Here is a 19,116-nt window from a genome sequence, read left to right on the forward strand (position 1 = left end):
CGCAGCAGCAAAATTGTTCTCTAATGGGCAAAACCATGTGGGGCAGATGTAACATGTGCAGAGAGAGTTAGATTCGGTTGTGGTGTGTTCAAACTGAAATCTAAACGGCAGTGTAAAAATAAAGCAGCCAGTATTTACCCTGCACAAAAACAAAATAACCCACCCAAATCTAACTCTCTCTGCACATGTTACATCTGCCCCACCTGCAGTGCACATGGTTTTGCCCATTAGAGAACAATTTTGCTGCTGCAATAAGGTCTGAATTAGGTCCTCAGTCTTTACCAACTAAGCTAATGGAGGGGGGTGTTGGATAGAGGGTCCTGAGTACATACATATCACCACAGTAATTGGGAGGGGGATTCACTCACCATATACATAGGGGAGAATCTATCTATGCTCCTAATCCATCATTGGGGTTAAAGATTTGTCTAGTTCTACAGCAGCTCCAGTGCTACAGATTGTCTAACCCCAGTGGGTTTTAACTGCCAGTCTTCATGTACTCCAACAGGTCATGTTTTCAGGATTTCTGTCAGCGTAAGCAGGTGGGAGAATTACTGACCAAGCAAAACAGATAAAGTCCCCCTTGCATGATTAAAGGAATCCTGAGAACATGACCTGCCTGCGGTTCTTGAGGACTGGAGTTGAAAAGCCCTGGATTGGACAAATACATTTTGAAGTTCATAAGAGATTTAGAGGGACAGTGGAGAAGTTGCTCCATCAACCAATCAGCAGCTCTGTATCATTTATAGTATGCAAATGATAGATGTTACTTCAGTGCTGATTGGTTGCCATGGGCAACTTCTCCACTGGCTCACTTCTCCGCTCTTATCACTGCTTAGTAAATGTCCCCCTTATTTCTATTTTATTCTTCTATACATGTCAATGATACAGCTTACTCTACTAATGAGGGGTGACATCACTAATCTCCAAATATGAGTGATGATGTCACTACTCAATTGTAAGCAATGATGTCACTATACTCCAAATATAAGTGCTGATGTCACTGCTCATTACAAATAATATGTATACTACCTACTGTATGTACTTTCTTAATCAGAAAACAAATGAGGACATTGAGAAGGTGATCTGCATTTCCTATGACCTTACTCTACATCTACAATTATATAATTTTAATTTTGCACCATCGCCTCCATGGAGAGTGACCGCCATCTTCCTATATACTCCATAACACCCGCCTGACTGCTCGTCTCTCTCTCTCCAGTCCCATCTTAGTCCAGCGCGTCTCCTAATTACTATGATGGGTTCATGTTGGCTTACATAGCTCCATCATCTGACCTATATTCTCTCCCCCAATTCATAGCTGGAATGCATTCCCTAGATTCCACAGCTATCACATGATCTCTGAAAGCCAATCATCTGCCTCCTTATGAAGCTTTCTTAATTATTTTTTAATTTGCCAACACGGACGGCTATGTTTCCTGTGCCAGCTGCCACTGAGATAACCTGCACTCATTTCCCATGGAGGGAGGAGGGGGTGCAGGTTGTACACCCTTCCTCCTCTGATCCCAGATGTGCTGCAGACGCTATGGGGTGTATTTACTAAGCCTTGGATCAAGGTAAAGTGGACGGAGGTAAAGGGGTCGATTCATGAGGCAGTGAAAAGAGTGGAGAAGTGAGTCATGGCAACCAATCAGCTGCTCTGTATAATTTTCTAGTATGCAAATTATAAATGTTACTTTAATGCTGATTGGTTGCCATGGGCAACTTTCCACTGGTTCACTTCTCCACATGTCACAGGCTTCATGAATAGACCCAAAAGTACCATCCAGTCAGCTCGTAACTGTCATTTTTCAAACTTAGCCTGTGACATGACAGTAAGGAGCTGATTGGCTGGTACTTTATCTCCGTCAACTTTACCTCCACCCAAGGCTTAGTAAATAGACCCCTATGTCGCCTCCCTGCATTGGGCGGAAAGGGTCACATGATGCAGAAAGGGTCAGGTGGTACAGCAAAGATTGCGTGATGCAGAAGTTGGCTGCTCTGGGAAAGTCTCAACATCAGTTCCATATGCCACTCAGTTCTCCCCCACATGCCACTCAGATCTCCTTATGTGCCACTCACTCCCCCACATGCCACTCAGATCTCTTTATGTGCCACTCACTCCCCCACATGCCACTCAGATCTCCGTATATGCCACTCACTCCCCCACATACCACACAGATCTACCCCATAAGCCACTCATTCCCCCATATTCCACTCAGATCTCCCCCAAATGCCACTCACTTCCACACATGCCACTCAGATCTACCCCATATGCCACTCACTCCCCCACATACCACACAGATCTACCCCATAAAGCCACTCATTCCCCCATATTCCACTCAGATCTCCCCCAAATGCCACTCACTTCCACACATGCCACTCAGATCTCCCACACATACAACTCACTTCCCACATGCCACTCAGATCTCCCCCACATACAACTCACTTCCCACATGCCACTCAGATCTCCCCTACATGCCATTCACTTCATCATATGCCACTCACTTTCCCACATGCTACTCTGATGTTCCCCACATGCCACTCACTTCCCCTCATGCCACTCAGATCTTCCCCACATGCCACACAGATCTCCCCCATAGACCACTAACTTCCTCACATGCCACTCACTTCATCACATGCCACTCACTTCCCCACATGCCACTCATATCTCTCCCACATGCCACTCACTTCCCACATGCTACTCAAATAGTCCCTACATGCCACTCACTTCCCCTCATGCCACTCAGATCTTCCCCACATGCCACACAGATCTCCCCCATAGACTACTAACTTCCTCACATGCCACTCACTTCCCCACATGCCACTCATATCTCTCCCACATGCCACTCACTTCCCACATGCCACTCAGATCTCCCACACATACAACTCACTCCCCCACATGCCACTCAGATCTCCTTATATGGCACTCACTCCCCCACATGCCACACAGATCTCCACCACATGCCACATATCTCCCCTATATGCCAATCAGATCTCCACCACATTCCACAGGGCTCCCCCACATGCCACACAGATCTCCTCCATAGACCACTAACTTCCCCACACGCCACTCAGTTCATCACATGCCATTCACTACCCCACATGCCATCAGATCTCCCCCATATGTCCCTAACTTCCTCACATACCACTCTCACATGCCACTAAGATCTCCTCCACATGACACTCATGTCTCCTCCCCATGTCACCGACTTCCCCACATGCCACTCAGATTTCCCCCATATGCCACTAACTTCCCCACGTGCCACTCATACACCCCAAATGCCACTCAGACCTCCCCTACATACCACTCAGATCTCCCCCACATTCCACTCACTTCCCCACATGCCACTCATACCTCTCACATGACAATTAACCATTCCCCACATGCCACTCATTCATTCCCCACATATGCCACTCAGACCTCCCCCACATGCCACTCATACATCCCTCACATGCCACTGAGATCTCCTCCACATGCCACTCAGATCTCCTCCCCATGTCACCCACTTCCACACATGACACTAAGACCTCCCCCACATTCCATGCAGACCTCATCACATCACAGTATTTAGAAAGGGATGGAAGCTGCGCTCACAGGGAAGGGGTACCAGAAAGTGCTGCTGAACCTGAAGGCGTCCTACCTCCTTTAGTGGAATGATGATTGGAAAGGTTAGCGCACTGATTGGTGATTATAAGGGTAAATAGAATAGGTGTTGATAGTCTGGGTGAGATTTGTAAATACCATACATATGTGTGTGAATAATGATCAATCTGAGAGGATAAGTACCATATGCTTTATTCGTGTGTGCGATGTCCAAGGCAGTATATAAGCTGTCCTTATATCAGCAACCTCTTAATATTATTAGTAGTTCCTTAAAGTTGTTTGTACACCACTGTCAGGTGTGTCCTGCAGACTACCCTTTACCAGTATACCTTCCTATTGGTATACACGATAGACCCCAGCTCAGGTGAATGTCAGGTGTACCCTGCGGGTCACCTTTACCATAGGAGTGGTGAGTGCCTATGTTCCCTCTGAGGCAGGGTGTCAGATGGTACTTGGCAGTGTATGATCAGTGCGGCGTCCCGCCTGTCATCAAACCTCTGTGTGTAGCGCTGAGGTGTGGGGTAGTGGGCTGTGTATCCTTACACTTACCGCCGGGGGCAGGTGTTGTGCCTGCCGCCGGTGAGCCGCGTCTCTGCTTTCCCCACCTCAGGCTGTCCGTCCTCGGTGTCCTCTGTCTCCTTCGCTACGTGCGCTGCCTAGCGGCCGCCGGTCTCCTCCGTCTCCTCCTTGTCTGTGTCCCGTCCTGCTGTTTCCGGGTTCGCGCGTCACGTTCAATGTCACGTGAGCGCTCTGTTTGTGCACAGTTGAAAGTGCCGTATTCCCTTCTCCGGCCGGAGAGGGGAATCTGTGAATCTATGAGTGAGTGTGGTATCAATGGGACTCATTGATACCACACTCACTCATTGATTCACAGATTCCCCTCTCCGGCCGGAGAAGGGAATACGGCACTTTCAACTGTGCACAAACAGAGCGCTCACGTGACAATGAACGTGACGCGCGAACCCGGAAACAGCAGGACGGGACACAGACAAGGAGGAGACGGAGGAGACCGGCGGCCGCTAGGCAGCGCACGTAGCGAAGGAGACAGAGGACACCGAGGACGGACAGCCTGAGGTGGGGAAAGCAGAGACGCGGCTCACCGGCGGCAGGCACAACACCTGCCCCCGGCGGTAAGTGTAAGGATACACAGCCCACTACCCCACACCTCAGCGCTACACACAGAGGTTTGATGACAGGCGGGACGCCGCACTGATCATACACTGCCAAGTACCATCTGACACCCTGCCTCAGAGGGAACATAGGCACTCACCACTCCTATGGTAAAGGTGACCCGCAGGGTACACCTGACATTCACCTGAGCTGGGGTCTATCGTGTATACCAATAGGAAGGTATACTGGTAAAGGGTAGTCTGCAGGACACACCTGACAGTGGTGTACAAACAACTTTAAGGAACTACTAATAATATTAAGAGGTTGCTGATATAAGGACAGCTTATATACTGCCTTGGACATCGCACACACGAATAAAGCATATGGTACTTATCCTCTCAGATTGATCATTATTCACACACATATGTATGGTATTTACAAATCTCACCCAGACTATCAACACCTATTCTATTTACCCTTATAATCACCAATCAGTGCGCTAACCTTTCCAATCCTCATCACATCACAGTCTGACCTCCCCAGCTGCACACTAATAATGCACAATATATTGTGTGCGTTTTTTACATCTTCTCAGTTGCATTTCATTATATGACTATGCTCTGAATAATGCAGTATACAGTATGTGTCCTCTCTTTATTGCTTTTCTATTTCATTTTCAGCAGATACTAATCTTGAATGACCAGATGAGTGACGACAAGGTGACACAATTATTCTGCGTATCTCCAAGACCTATTAAATGGACATTATACTTAGGAGTTTTCATCTCAAAGAACCGTCCAATTCCTCGTTGCTTCCTCTTTGCTGTGCTTGTCATTGATGCCTGGTGACGGCATACATGGGATAGCTTAGGGATCAGCAGACCCTCTGCAAGCTGTATAACCATGTGCTGACCTTGGATACGACACAGAACTCAGAATACAGCTGCATGCGATGCACTATGCTGTCTATATCTAAGAACAGACACAAACAAGTAACCTTGGCTAGACTGTATGACACTCTTGGTGATGACACGTAGAAGGAGGAAAAATAAGGCAATGCAAAAATAAAGTCACAGAAGTTCACACACAACCCAATAAATTATAGTTAACCGAAGATTGAAAGTCGCTTTAAACACAAATACTGTTCTGTGTGTGATGCATGAGCTCCTGAACTGCTACTGGATAATAAATAAACCATGATAGGTACAGTACACAGTATTTTCCCATTAATAAGCCATCTGGGTTCTTCTACTACAAATTCTCATTTTTTAATCGTTCCACAAGTTTAGGTTTAAACCAACATATCACTTGGACTCTGCGCCAGGTTTCCCACCCCCAGGGTAACATGGGGGACTAGTGACTCACTCACCTTCTCAGTCTTCTTGGTGTCCAGGTGCTTCTCCCTAAATTTATTCTGTAGAGTTTCCGCAAGTTCACAGAGTAATGCCCCATTATCCAGCTTCTCCATAAACGCCTCCGCCGTTACCTCCTTCCCTGTCACAGGCGTAGGGATAGATATATTAGGCAGTCATACAGTAAAACATGATCCATCAATAAGTTCTGCCTAAAATATTGTGTTCCAACCCAAGACTGAACGGTTGGGCGTCCACACCCTCTAGAGAACAAGCAGCGGAAGTGACATCACAGAATATTTCCCCATGATGTCACTGTTTCTTGGTGAATTGATGGCGGTCTCTTCTAAGTACAGGTCACAGGTGTAGTTTAAATATTCTGTATTTATTTGGGGGTTGGACCCCTTATACTTCCTACAGTTATATTTTACAGATTAGTTTCCCAACCTGCCCAGAACTCTGCAGAACATCACACTGTTCCAGGTATCCCTTGACAAATATAATTTTATTTCCCTCAAAGCATCTCATACCATACAGCAAATATAGACCCAAACAGGCCCAATCTGACACCTGAAGATGCCCATTTCACTTCCACTGCCCTCTCTATACCAGCATATGCGGCATATCCTTTAGCCAGTTCTCCAGTGCCCTTACACAACCTCCTCCAATACCCCTCCCAGTTACCTGGCACCATAGTGCCTCATACAGGTGAGAAAGGCTAAACCTGGTAATGATCGAATTACACCATTACCCCATTCCTCCACTGTGCAGCAAGATAATGGGGAAGGAAAATGAGTTTTCGCTGTTCCCAGTTCCTCTATTGCAACCTCCACTGGTCCGCTCCTCATAGGCAGGATGGTGGTGGAGGAACATGGTGATTGGGTCATTCACTGACCAATGAGAGCACCCCTCCACTTACTGTACATCACCACGAGGAGCCCAGGTATTTGCATTATTATGACCCTTGCTTCTTAAAACACTGCAGATCATATGGAAACTCACTTCCTGAAAATACTTTCTTGCAGGACCAGATGTCCTGTATATTCTTCATTATTTGCATTACTGCCCAGTTGTACTGTATAAAACATTTATCAGCTTTGTAAGATGCAGTTTGCTTGGCACGTTACATACAATGCACTAAAGTTTTTATATATTCACATCTTTTCTTCTTTGCTAGACTCTTGGAGAATTACTTTTTTCACGAACATCTGTATTCAATGAAAAATATATTAGGTGTCAGCTTTCAATTCTCCATACTTTATGGCTGCAAAAGGTTGTACGTTGTTTCTAAAACAGAGCCCTGACATATTTTACAGTTCAGCTATATTAGCTCAAATGAGGATACTGTGCGGCCGCATGAAAGCTGCTTTTTTTCTCTCGTTCAAATGGAAAATCCATTAAGACCCTTAAGCGTTTCTTGCAAGGAGCCTGTCCCTATGAGGGCACTCTGTGAATGAGAGGACGGAGCAAGTTCATATCATGGGTTATATCTCATTGGTCACTGAGAATCACCGTTCTGCCGACAAATGTGTTTACAAACAAAACAAAAACTATTGGGTACAAAAATCCCAAATGATGTATAATAAAATTATATATTTTTTAAAATTTTTTAAAAGATACAAACAGAAATGGGAATATGACTACTCACAGATATGATAGGTAATTACCAACTGACCACTTGCCTGGCACCGTCGCATGTGATGCAATCGGAGCCAGAAGTGCTTGAGCTGGCAAGGTTGCATCATATGCGTCCGCCCTGCCCCGCTGTGTGCCCCAGCTTCAGATTAGGACACAGGTTCTCAAACTCGGTCCTCAGGACCCCACACGGTGCATGTTTTGCAGGTCTCATCACAAAATCACAAGTGAAATAATTAGCTCCACCTGTGGACCTTTTAAAATGTGTCAGTGAGTAATTAATACACCTGTACACTTGCTGGGTTACCTGCAAAACATGCACTGTGTGGGGTCCTGAGGACCGAGTTTGAGAACCACTGGATTAGGAGATCCGTTCTGCACAAGCACAGAGCGGATCTCCTCTGGCTCTCCGGATCCCCTGCAGTGATGCGGCTGTCTGTGATCGTCGACATCACTGCCGATATAGCTCCACATACAGCCGTGCGACCGGCATTCTGGAGCGCATGTGCCGGGGATTAAAGTGCGGAGAGGGGAACTCCTCGCCCAGCACAATTTGATTGATCTCTGCAAGTACAAAGATCAGCTACAGCAGTGGGGTCTGATCATCAGTCCCACCTGACACACGCTCCGCTCTGCATGTGGTGGAGGAAGGGAGGGTGTATGCCCATGGGATGGGGCGCAGGGTACTCCCCTGGGGATCTATCACCAGTGGGGGTGGGGGAGGGGTAAAATAAAGATATATGATGCTGGAGGGGGGAGATGGGGTAAAATAATATTACAAAAAACACATTGCTCACAGGGTAAGGGGGGGGGGGTGCAAAAAAGGGTCTTTTTACAGGGAGGAGGTTGGTTTATAAAACATGGATTTTTTTAATACTAAGGGAGTGTGGGGGTGCCATTATTAGGATTTAAGACGACTGGGGGGTCTATTGGTGATGGTGGTGGGAAGTTATTTTCTAATGGGGACCTATGGACACGAGTGGGGGCGAGGGGTGCAAAAAAAACTCCCTAGATATTTTTTTTTTAAATATCTAAATATATTATTAAACATACTTTTTAAACTTTATTAAGTAATAAAAAAAAACTGACAATTTCTGAGCGGTTTTGTGGGGGGGGGGGGGGCGGGGATCATTTAAGTGGCTACATTATATCTGCTAGACCTCAGGTCATTGGAGATCTTAGACCGGTTAGCTTGGAAATTGGGCAGCCAGGTTGGAGTAGTGCCATTCATAACCTCTAATTGGATTCCGACAATAAAAAGTAACTATAGTCTGTATTAGTGTCCATGTGGTAGGGAATATAGGGGGAGATAATCAAGCTGAGTACAGAGTGGAGAGGTGGAGAAGTCGGCCAGAGCAACCAATCAGAGTTGAGGTAGCACTTATCAATTTACAGTATAAAATGATCACTGCGGGTCCGGTAACTCACTGTCTTGGTGTAATACACTCTTTGGACTTAAAACTGTTTTGTGAACACGATTCTCCTAATATTACTCAGCAGTTCTCTCAGGCTATGTTACACAGGCAGTGACTGGGGGGGAAGGTAATAAGACCCACACGCCATCTTGCTTGTCTCCATCTTCCCTTGACCAGGCAACATTTTAATGAGCAGACGGTAGTTACCGCTGCAATCTAAGCTGTTTAGCGCCTGGGGCAAGAAGGAAAGCTGACACTCCTTAGCCCTGAACTGTGACCTAAATAGCCTAAATAATTATTATCCTGCTTTCTGCTTTGCACCCTGGGCAGTTGCCCCTCACCCATAGCCCTGGTTACAGCCCAGGTAGTAATTCTGCTTATAGAGCCTGACTCAGACGTGGTTATTCTTTCGATTGCTGTTGCTGTCTTTTACCGTTTGCAGTCGCGACTATATGCTAATATGTCATGGAAGCCATACTGAGTAAGGGCATGCCAGAGTTCCTGCAGTGGATAGCTTTATCAGCTAGAACAGGCAGAACGGTAGATCTTGTGCTATGGAGCTACATAATGAAAACATCCAGATTAAGGACCATTCTCCTGGTTCTGTCATATTCTGTGTTACTAACGTCAGGCAACCTAACATACAGTAACTCTTCTTTCCTGAGGAATAGTCCCAGTTCTCTACCTCCATCTATTCCCACCAGTCCATCATCCCACACCCAGGAAGAAGGGGCAGAACCTTTGGTTTTTCTCTATCACACATACACAGTTTTATTGCAATCCCTTCATGGCCTCTCCATTATTGGGCAGTATTATTGTTTTGGCCTTTGTAAGACTTTATTGTAGCGAGGAACCGTACTATCCATCAGCTGCATTACTTTATATACTTTACGTCTGTCAATTATCCAATTGCAAAGAAACATTTGGTGAAATAGCTGTACTCATCTCTTACCCAGCATGTTGGTCAGCCATAAAGCCAGGTCTTCCTTCATGGGCAGCAGGTTGGCCTCATGCCTGATGGCCAGCCATTGGCTGTATTGGTGCATGTCCGAGAGGCCAGGTCCGCGAGGTGCGGGACTCAATGTAGGGCACATCATGGCTACGTGTGAGCGTCTACAACAGAATACAATGAACACAAACAGTCAAACTAGATAGTAGCTAGCTGGTAACATCTAGAGAACCTTGGTCATTGAGTCAGAGCCGGCCCTAACCAATATGATGCCCTAGGCAAGATTTTGGCTGGTGCCCCCTAGCACCACCGCTGGTTCCGCCTCTGACCTTGTACCCCCTATATTTTAAATAGGAACAGTTTGCCCATTTGGCGCACAGCCCAAAAAGGGGTGTGTTTTTGCTGCCAAGGGGCATGGCCACGCAATAATCCCAGTTCCAATTACGCCACACAGTACTGCAACATTATTCACATATGATCATGCGATAGTGTCCATAATTCATATTACATCCCACAGTAGTATCACTCAACCTTTAACGTTACTCCTCACAGTAGAGCCCCTTATTCACATTACATCACACTGAATTGCTCCTTATTCACATTACACCACACCATAGTGCTCTTTATTCACATTAGACGACACAGTAGTGCCATTTCTGTACGCAACGCCACATAATAGAGCACCTTATACGCATAATGCCACACATTAGTAATGCATTTACACACATTCCACACAGTAATGCCCCTTACACATATGAGACACATTAATGTCCTTATAAACATAATGCACCTTACACATTTTGACAACCTTTATTAATGCCCTTTTACACATAATGTCCTTTACACATATGCCACACATTATTAATGCCCTTATACACATAATGACACACATAGTGCCCCCTACACATTTGCTGCACATTATTAGTGCCCCTATACACATAATGACACACATACAGTAGTGCCCTGTTACACATATGCCGCACATTATTAATGCCCTTGTACACATAATGACACACATAGTGCCCCTTACACATATGTTGCACATTATTAATGCATTTTACATGACACACATAATGCTCCTTACACATATTCCGAACACTACTGCACAACCAACCCACTCACATGCACACATCACTCACACTGCCACTAACACTGTGACCTCTGCCTCTGCTTGGATACAGATGTGTCCTCATAAATATTGCCTCAATGCTAATGTCGGGCACACCTTTTTTTATGAAAATGCATCTTATTTGCATTGCTATGTGGCTAGGATGCACAAGCAACTTCTGCTGATTAAAATGATATGCAGCATGCCTATATACTGTGTGAGACTGTGGCTGTTTCTGCATATGAATTGCTACACACAGAATATAGGCATGCCGCATATCATTTTAATCAGCAGAAGCTGCTGATGCCCCTAGGCATATCAAATGCCCTAGGCAATTGCCTAGTTTGCCTATGCCTATGGCCGGCTCTGCATTGAGTTTATGTCAGTAACTGCGAGGGGAAGGGGGGTGGGGGCTAGAGATCGTCAGTTTGAAAGGTAAATCCATCCAGCACAATATTTTCATTTTTAAGTAACACTTTAATGAAAGCAAACACGCATGTTACAGGGGGTGGTCTTCTGTTTGCCGGCGGTCGGGCTCCCGGCGCTCAGTATACCGGCGCCGGGAGCCCGACAGCCGGCATACCGACAATTATTTTCCCTCGTGGGGGTCCATGACCCCCATAGAGGGAGAATAAAATAGTGTGGCGCGCGTAGCGCGCCACCGTGCCCGTAGCGTGGCGAGCGCAGCGAGCCCGCAAGGGGCTCATTTGCGCTCGCCAAGCTGTCGGTAAGCCGGCGGTCGGGCTCCCGGCGCCGGGATGCTGGTCGCCGGGAGCCCGACCGCCGGCCAGCCGTAGTGAACCCGTTACAGGTCATTACCATAGACATGTTCCAACCTATAGAGGTAACAAATGCACAACTAAGTAAGATTTAATAAACCGCAAAATGTAAATGAGCATTTACACAGCTCTGTGTGACATGATATTAAGCCGACCATACCTACCAAGGTCACCGGTTGTTTCATGTCATCCTTTGGCACCACACGTTGTGATTATAATTCACTGGCGGGAGGTGAATGGCTGGGGAGGCACAGATGGGGATGGGTCTGAATGCTGGGAGCCTGTCTCACCCCCTACTCACTGTAACTCTCCCCTCACTACACCAATGAGTCTCCTACCTGCATCCCTGTGTTTTCTCTTGCTGCTGCTGACGGAGCTCCGACTACAGTGCACTTCCTGGTCACATGACACATCCATGTGCCCATCAATGCACAAAGCACGCCCCCACACTCACAGACACGCCTCTATTGGCTCCCTTTCTGTGCAGCGTTACTGCCCGTGGTGTGGCTCCGCCCCCAGCTCTGCACAGTAGTGTCTGACTGTAGAACCGAGGCAGAGCTGTTTCCGCCTCATCTCTCGTCTCCCCGCAGCTGCTGAGTCTGAGCTATAAACAGCATTACACTAAACAAAGAATATATTTATGTTATAAGTATCTTCTTTGTATTCTAATCGTTTTTATATAAAATCTCAGGAGTTTGATAGGGAGTATGACAGTGGAGGCTCTGCCTACCCTGCCTACCTTGACTGCACGTCCCTGTTTATTACAGGTAGCTTGTATACAACTCATGTAATGAGCAATAGGGCCTCATTCTGGGTCGCACAGTCAGTCTGCCGATGTCAGTGGAGCAATTATGTTCTTCTGAGCATGCGTCTGTGTTGAGTGACATGGTGCAGGACAGTAGTCTCCTGCTTAGCTCCTATGAGAGACCTTGCTAATACTTGCATATAAAGCTGTTCCAGCGTCACTGCACCGCTACCCGTTTGCAGTATAAACTTACCAGCTTTTGAGATCTATGAATCCCTATTCAAGCTCCACTCCATCATCAGAGTACATGTAACAGTGAGTACGGCTGTGCCTGCTCTTTCTATCTATAAACCAACACCGCTGGTTAAGTAACTGGGCCGTTCATAGTTGGAGCCATCCGCTGGTGTGTGTCTACTCGTATCTCTGCCATATCAACACCTACAGACACATAATTTCCAACAGGAGCATACGAGAGGTTATACAGGTGACCTTATATACATATTTCAGTGCCTTTGTAGTAGTTGATGCTTCTACTTTAACTTCTTCACACATTTTAATTCAGTCAAATAATGTGTCAGTGAAAAACTTCAGTAATCAACAGTAAAAAAACATTCCTTCATCTGCTCAGCAGCTTTTTCACTTTTATATTAGATCGAATTACAGAAGTTCCACTATAAGTCAGTTTTTATTTTTAATGGAAAAAAAGTAATGATATTAATTTACTGTGGACTACCATTAGTGTGACCTGGAGGTAAGGGCAGCCAGGGTGAAAACATCAATTTGAGGTTCAGGGTCAACACCCGTAATTGCATTTACTGATATCAGTAGTTATCAGACATTTGTGTCCATCAGTAAGAATAACAGATTAGTAACGTCACAAACTTGTCATGTTCTCCCACCTACACACAGAACTGACTAAGCCAAGGATTGTGCAACCGGATGGTCCAGAGCGCATCACTTTCCTTCCCCCGTCACTTTTATTCAGATACTATGACTAGACGTTTATGATATCTTACAACATGACAAGTGTCAGTAAAAATATATACAGGTTGAGTATCCCTTATCCAAAATGCTTGGGACCAGAGGTATTTTGGATATGGGATTTTTCCGTATTTTGGAATAATTGCATACCATAATGAGATATCATGGCGATGGGACCCAAGTCTAAGCACAGAATGCATTTATGTCTCATATGCACCTTATACACACAGCCTGAAGGTCATTTTAGCAAAAATTTTTTATAACTTTGTGCATTAAACAAAGTGTGTCTACATTCACACAATTCATTTATGTTTCTTATACACCTTATACACACAGCCTGAAGGTCATTTAATACAATATTTTTTTTTTTTGCAAATAGATTTTTATTGAAGTTTCAAAAAGAAAATAAAAGATACAGAAACAGCTCAATAGCATCTAGTAACATCAGAGATACAACATCTGGAGATATTCAACACCGTGTATAATAGAGAGACCTGTAAAGGGAATATCACTTTTCCATTTACATAACATATCTCCCAGAGAGAAAAGAAACAAGAGAAAGAAAAAAAAAAAAAAAACATAAACATTACATGAATTACAACTTCTTGAGGCAAAAAGGAAAAGAATAGAGGTAGGAGAGGAAAGAAGGATAGCGGGAGAAGGAGAGAAAGACAAAGGGATAAAGAGTAGCGTCACTCTCGGAGTAGAGGAATAAAATTAAAGATTTCGTAGGCGGACAAGATTTAGGGCGGGGGGGGGGGGGTATCTCTCTTCCTATACTAAGGAGCTTTAATCGTAACTTATAACAGGTGGCTGCTGGAGATAAAAAAGGGGGAGGTATCTCTTAAAGAGAAGATTTGTAATGGGTTGTCGCTTTATATTCCAGCCATGGGCTCCAAGTAGCAGTGAAGGATGTGTTTCTCATTTCCAAAGACAAAATGAGGTCCTCCATTGCCATATAGTGATCTAGGCGGGCTGTCCACTCTTTCATAGTGGGGGACACTATTGATTTCCAGTGAACTGGGATCACTGCCTTAGAGGCACTCAAAATATGGCGAAGTAGTGATTTCTTGAGGTGATATCTAGGTGTACGCGTAAGATTTAAGAGCCAAAAACTAGGGCAAAAGGGTAAGTCCTCACCGAGAATAATGCTCGCTGTCTCCACCACCTTGTGCCAATACGGTTGCAAGAGAGAGCATTCCCACCATATATGTAGTGGGGTGCCCACTGCTGTCCCGCATCTCCAACATGTGTTGGGTACTCCAGGGTAGATTTTCGCAAGGAGATTTGGGCATCTATACCACCTTGTAAGTACTTTGTAATGAGTCTCCAAGACTAACACATTGGTAGTTAATGAGAAAGTGTTTTTAAAAATATCTTCCCAATCATCTGTGGTCACCAAACCCCCGAGGTCTAATTCCCAATCCTTGACAAATTTAGGTTGGGAGGAAAATCTGTGGTTCAATATCCATTTGTAAAACGTAGAAAGAGTGTGCCTAGGGTATGTGTGGGAGAGACACATCTGCTCAAACAAAGTCAGTGCTCGTATACCTTTCCCAGAAGAGCAAAAAGTCTTTAGATAATGTTTAATCTGGAGATATCTCCAGATTTCTTTATTGGGTAGATTCCATTTAGTTTGCAGTTCGGGAAAAGGTATTATGCCAGATGTGTCCAACAGTTGGTTAGTTCTCAGGATGCCCCTTTCCTGCCATGAACAAAACGACAGGGAGTGGCATCCCGGGGGAAACTCAGGATTCCCAAACAACGGTGAAAGTGGGGAGGGATGCGCTGAAACATGAGGAAGGGAGCGTAAAAGACGCCAACACGAAAAGATGGGACCAGCCAGCGGGTGCATTACCTGGGGGACTTTAGAAAGCCAAGGGGAGTTCGAGCTAAGAGAAGGAAGAGAGGCCAGTTCAATGTCTACCCATTGTTTCCTGTGGAGTTCACTACTCCACTCCATTACTCTCGTAAGAAGTACTGCATGGTAGTAGGACAAAAAATGAGGAAGCTGGAGGCCTCCCTGGTGTTTCCGTCTAAAGAGAATCTCGTGCTTAAATCGGGGTTTTCGTCCCGCCCAAATGTAGTCTCTAATCTTTCGTTGCAGTAAGACAAACCATGATCGAGGAACAGCAACAGGTAGAGTTTGTAGCAGGTATAGAATTCTGGGTAAAATATTCATTTTGATTACTGCTATTCTGCCTGTCCATGAAATTTTTTTCCCACCCCATTTGGAGAGGTCAGATTGAAGTTTTGATAAGAGTGGGGGGAAATTCAATTGATAGATCTGGGAAAGATCCCTATGTAGTATTACTCCTAAATATTTTAATTGTGTTGGATGCCATGCAAAGGGCGAGGTAGATTGTAGTACTTGGAGACTGGTCTGATCTAGTGTTAAATTCAATGCTGTAGATTTAGATAAATTAATTTTAAAATTGGAGAGAGTTCCAAAGCGTTTAAATTCTTTAAGAAGGTTGGGTATAGAGGTCAGAGGGTTAGAAATCACTGCAAGGAGGTCATCCGCAAACAAGGCCAGCTTGTATTCCGTCTTTCCCACCTGCATCCCTGTGATGTTAACATTCTGGCGAATGGCCCTCGCCAGGGTCTCCATGCAAAGCACAAAAATAAGTGGTGACAAAGGGCACCCCTGACGAGTGCCATTCCGTATCTGGAACGGGTCCGACAGTTCTCCATTGATACGAACCCGAGCTGCGGGTCCAGAGTACAGGGCCCTAATTCTCTGGAGGCCCACCAGGCCCAAGCCCATGTGTTCCAGCACCCCCAACAGGAAATCCCAGTCAACTCTGTCGAACGCTTTTTCTGCGTCTGTTGAGAGGAGAATGGAAGGGGATTTACAAGTTGATGCATAATAAATTAAGTCCAGAACCTTCGTGGTGTTATCCCTGGCCTCGCGGCCTGGAACAAAACCCACCTGGTCCGAGTGTATCAGTTTTGGGAGGAAGAGTTTTAAACGATTCGCCATTAATTTGGCGAAGAGCTTCAAGTCTACATTTAACAGGGAAATGGGCCTATAACTGGAACATTGGGTCGGATCCTTGCCCTCCTTATGGATTACTGTGATATGTGCGAGCATAGACTGGGGAGAGAAGGAGGACTGGTCTGAAATCTGATTAAAAGCTCTAAGCATCAGAGGCAGCAAAACTTCTCCAAATGTCTTATAATAGGCTAAAGAGAAGCCATCAGGGCCCGGACTCCTGCCATTAGGGGTGGTTTTGATAGCTTCTTCGAGCTCTGTCAGAGTGTAGGGGTCCTCAAGTGACTCGACTTCTTCAGGTGTAAGTGTGGGGAAATCAATTTCACGTAGGAACTCTGCAATAGAGGCCTTTCGGAAGGGGTCAGATTCGACCTCCGTAGAGCCTCTTAGATTGTATAACTGGGTATAATAATGTCGGAAGGCTGCTGCTATCTCTGTCGTGGTGTGTTGTGTTGTTCCAGTATGCGATTTTACTTTAGGTATAAAAGATGCCGCTCGTTGAGCTTGGAGAGCCCGCGCCAGCAGCTTCCCAGGCTTATTCCCCCATAGAAAAAAACGACTACGGCATTTTCTAGCCTCTAATTTCAGTCTATGGGACATAAGCGAGTCCAATTCCTTCCGAGCCGTTAGTAGAGATTGAAGGTTATCGTCTGACATGGTGGATTTATGGAGAAGTTCTAAGGCTTGAATTTTTTGTAACAAGGCCTCCCGCGCCGCCATGTGTTGTTTCTTCCTATGGGCGCCCAGTTGAATGAGTTTTCCCCTTATTACGCATTTGTGGGCCTCCCAGACTACCACTTTGGAGATCTCCTCTGTGTCGTTAACAGCAATATAGTCAGCTATAGCCTCCCTGATCTGCTGTTGGCAACAGGGATCCTGGATGATCATCTCGTTTAATCTCCACGTGTAAGAATTCGGGTGAGCAGGGGACAGGCGGACCCCCAAAGAGACAGGAGCGTGATCTGTCCAGGATATGTTGCCCAGAGCAGAAGCCTCAGCCAGGTGCAAAAATCTATGCGGGATAAATAAGTAGTCAATCCTAGTGTAAGTGTTGTGAGGGTGTGAATAAAAGGTGAAATCACGAGTAGAGGGGTGTTGTATCCTCCAGACATCAATGAGTTGAAAGTTATGTAGAGTCCTCCGGACCCTACGATGTAGTTTATCCGAATACCTAGGGGAGGGGTTGGAGGAATCTACTCGGGGCTCCAAAGACCAGTTTAAATCCCCGCCAAAGAGCAAAATCCCATTAATGTGGGGTTGGGCTAGGGTGAGGACTCTATCCAAAAAGCCTGGCTGTGCCTTGTTAGGGGCATAGACATTAAGGAATGTGAGAGCTCTAGTGGCAATAGTGCAATTTATAAGCAAGGCCCTGCCGGGGACAAGTTGATGGCAAACAACATCAGCAAGGGTAACATGTTTGGCAAACAATATCGCTACACCCAAAGTCTTACCGTCAGCGTTATTGGAGAAATACCCTGTAGGGAAGTCTCGATTCCTGAGAGAGGGGGCCGCCCCCTCTTTAAAATGAGTTTCTTGCACAAAGGCAACGTCTGCTTTTTCGACTTTCAATTCTCGCAAGGCCCTTGACCGTCTCTCAGGAATGTTGAGTCCCCGGGCGTTAATAGAAACCACTTTTAGTAGCGCCATTTATCCGTTCCAAAGAGAGATATTGAATCTGGTCTTACAGAGGTCCCAGCAGCAGAGAGTAGGGTTTGGACGTTGGTGAGTCTAGGTAATTCTGGAAGGGAAGAGAGAACCAAATAGAGAGAAGGGGAAAAAGAAGAGGACAGAGGAAGAACAACAAGACAGAAAAGCATAACACTATAGAACAAATAAACAAGTAAAGACATAACACCGCTCCCGGTGATACGAACAACGGGGACAGTGTTCCCATCGATCGTTCCGGGACCAAACATTGCGGTGCAAATGGGGTAACAAGGGAGGAACGGATCCACCCTCCAACACGAACCGCATCTTTGGAACACAATTAGCGACCACAATATTATGAACATTGCATATCACAATAATAGGAACAGTACGTTACCCGAACTATGTTAAAGCAGTAGAGACCGTGGCAGAGTTGCTTAATCCCCACTCTATACGGGAAATTAAAATGTCTAGGTCCCACGAGAATAATGGGACTATCAAATATAGAGACGGGGATCCAAGAGGCCTCACGCCCTTCGACTGCAAGATGCCACAAGGTGCCACAAGGGAGGAAGTCTTCATGGAGGTGCAATAGTCCCTCCCATGGGGTCACGACATAATGAAGCAGTCCTCTTTGTGCCAATCAATCTCGCGTAGCGAGAAAAAGTTGCCACTCTAAGGGTGGGGTGATCAGGTCTTCGCAGCCGAGGAGGAAGATGAGGGGGACGGAAGGGAGCGGTTCCGTTTCTGTGCTGCTGAAGGAGATCCCACTGTTTGGAAAGGTATGTCAACCC

The 19,116-nt window shown here is 45.7% G+C and overlaps 1 protein-coding gene across 2 annotated transcripts in view; it reads right to left on the reverse strand.

The window, feature by feature from the left end:
* GAS2 (growth arrest specific 2) overlaps positions 1-19,116 on the reverse strand; it is a 185,810-nt gene that overhangs the window by 76,218 nt on the left and 90,476 nt on the right. For both annotated transcript variants that reach the window (XM_063946363.1, XM_063946364.1), the window contains 2 exons: positions 10,071-10,231; positions 6,086-6,210 (listed from right to left, as the gene is read on the reverse strand). In XM_063946363.1, the coding sequence (XP_063802433.1) occupies positions 6,086-6,210; positions 10,071-10,215 (270 nt within the window). In that variant the 5' untranslated portion in view covers positions 10,216-10,231. The remainder of the gene's footprint in view (positions 1-6,085; positions 6,211-10,070; positions 10,232-19,116) is intronic.

Source organism: Pseudophryne corroboree, chromosome 11 (assembly GCF_028390025.1).
Source record: "Pseudophryne corroboree isolate aPseCor3 chromosome 11, aPseCor3.hap2, whole genome shotgun sequence".
NCBI lineage: Eukaryota > Metazoa > Chordata > Amphibia > Anura > Myobatrachidae > Pseudophryne > Pseudophryne corroboree.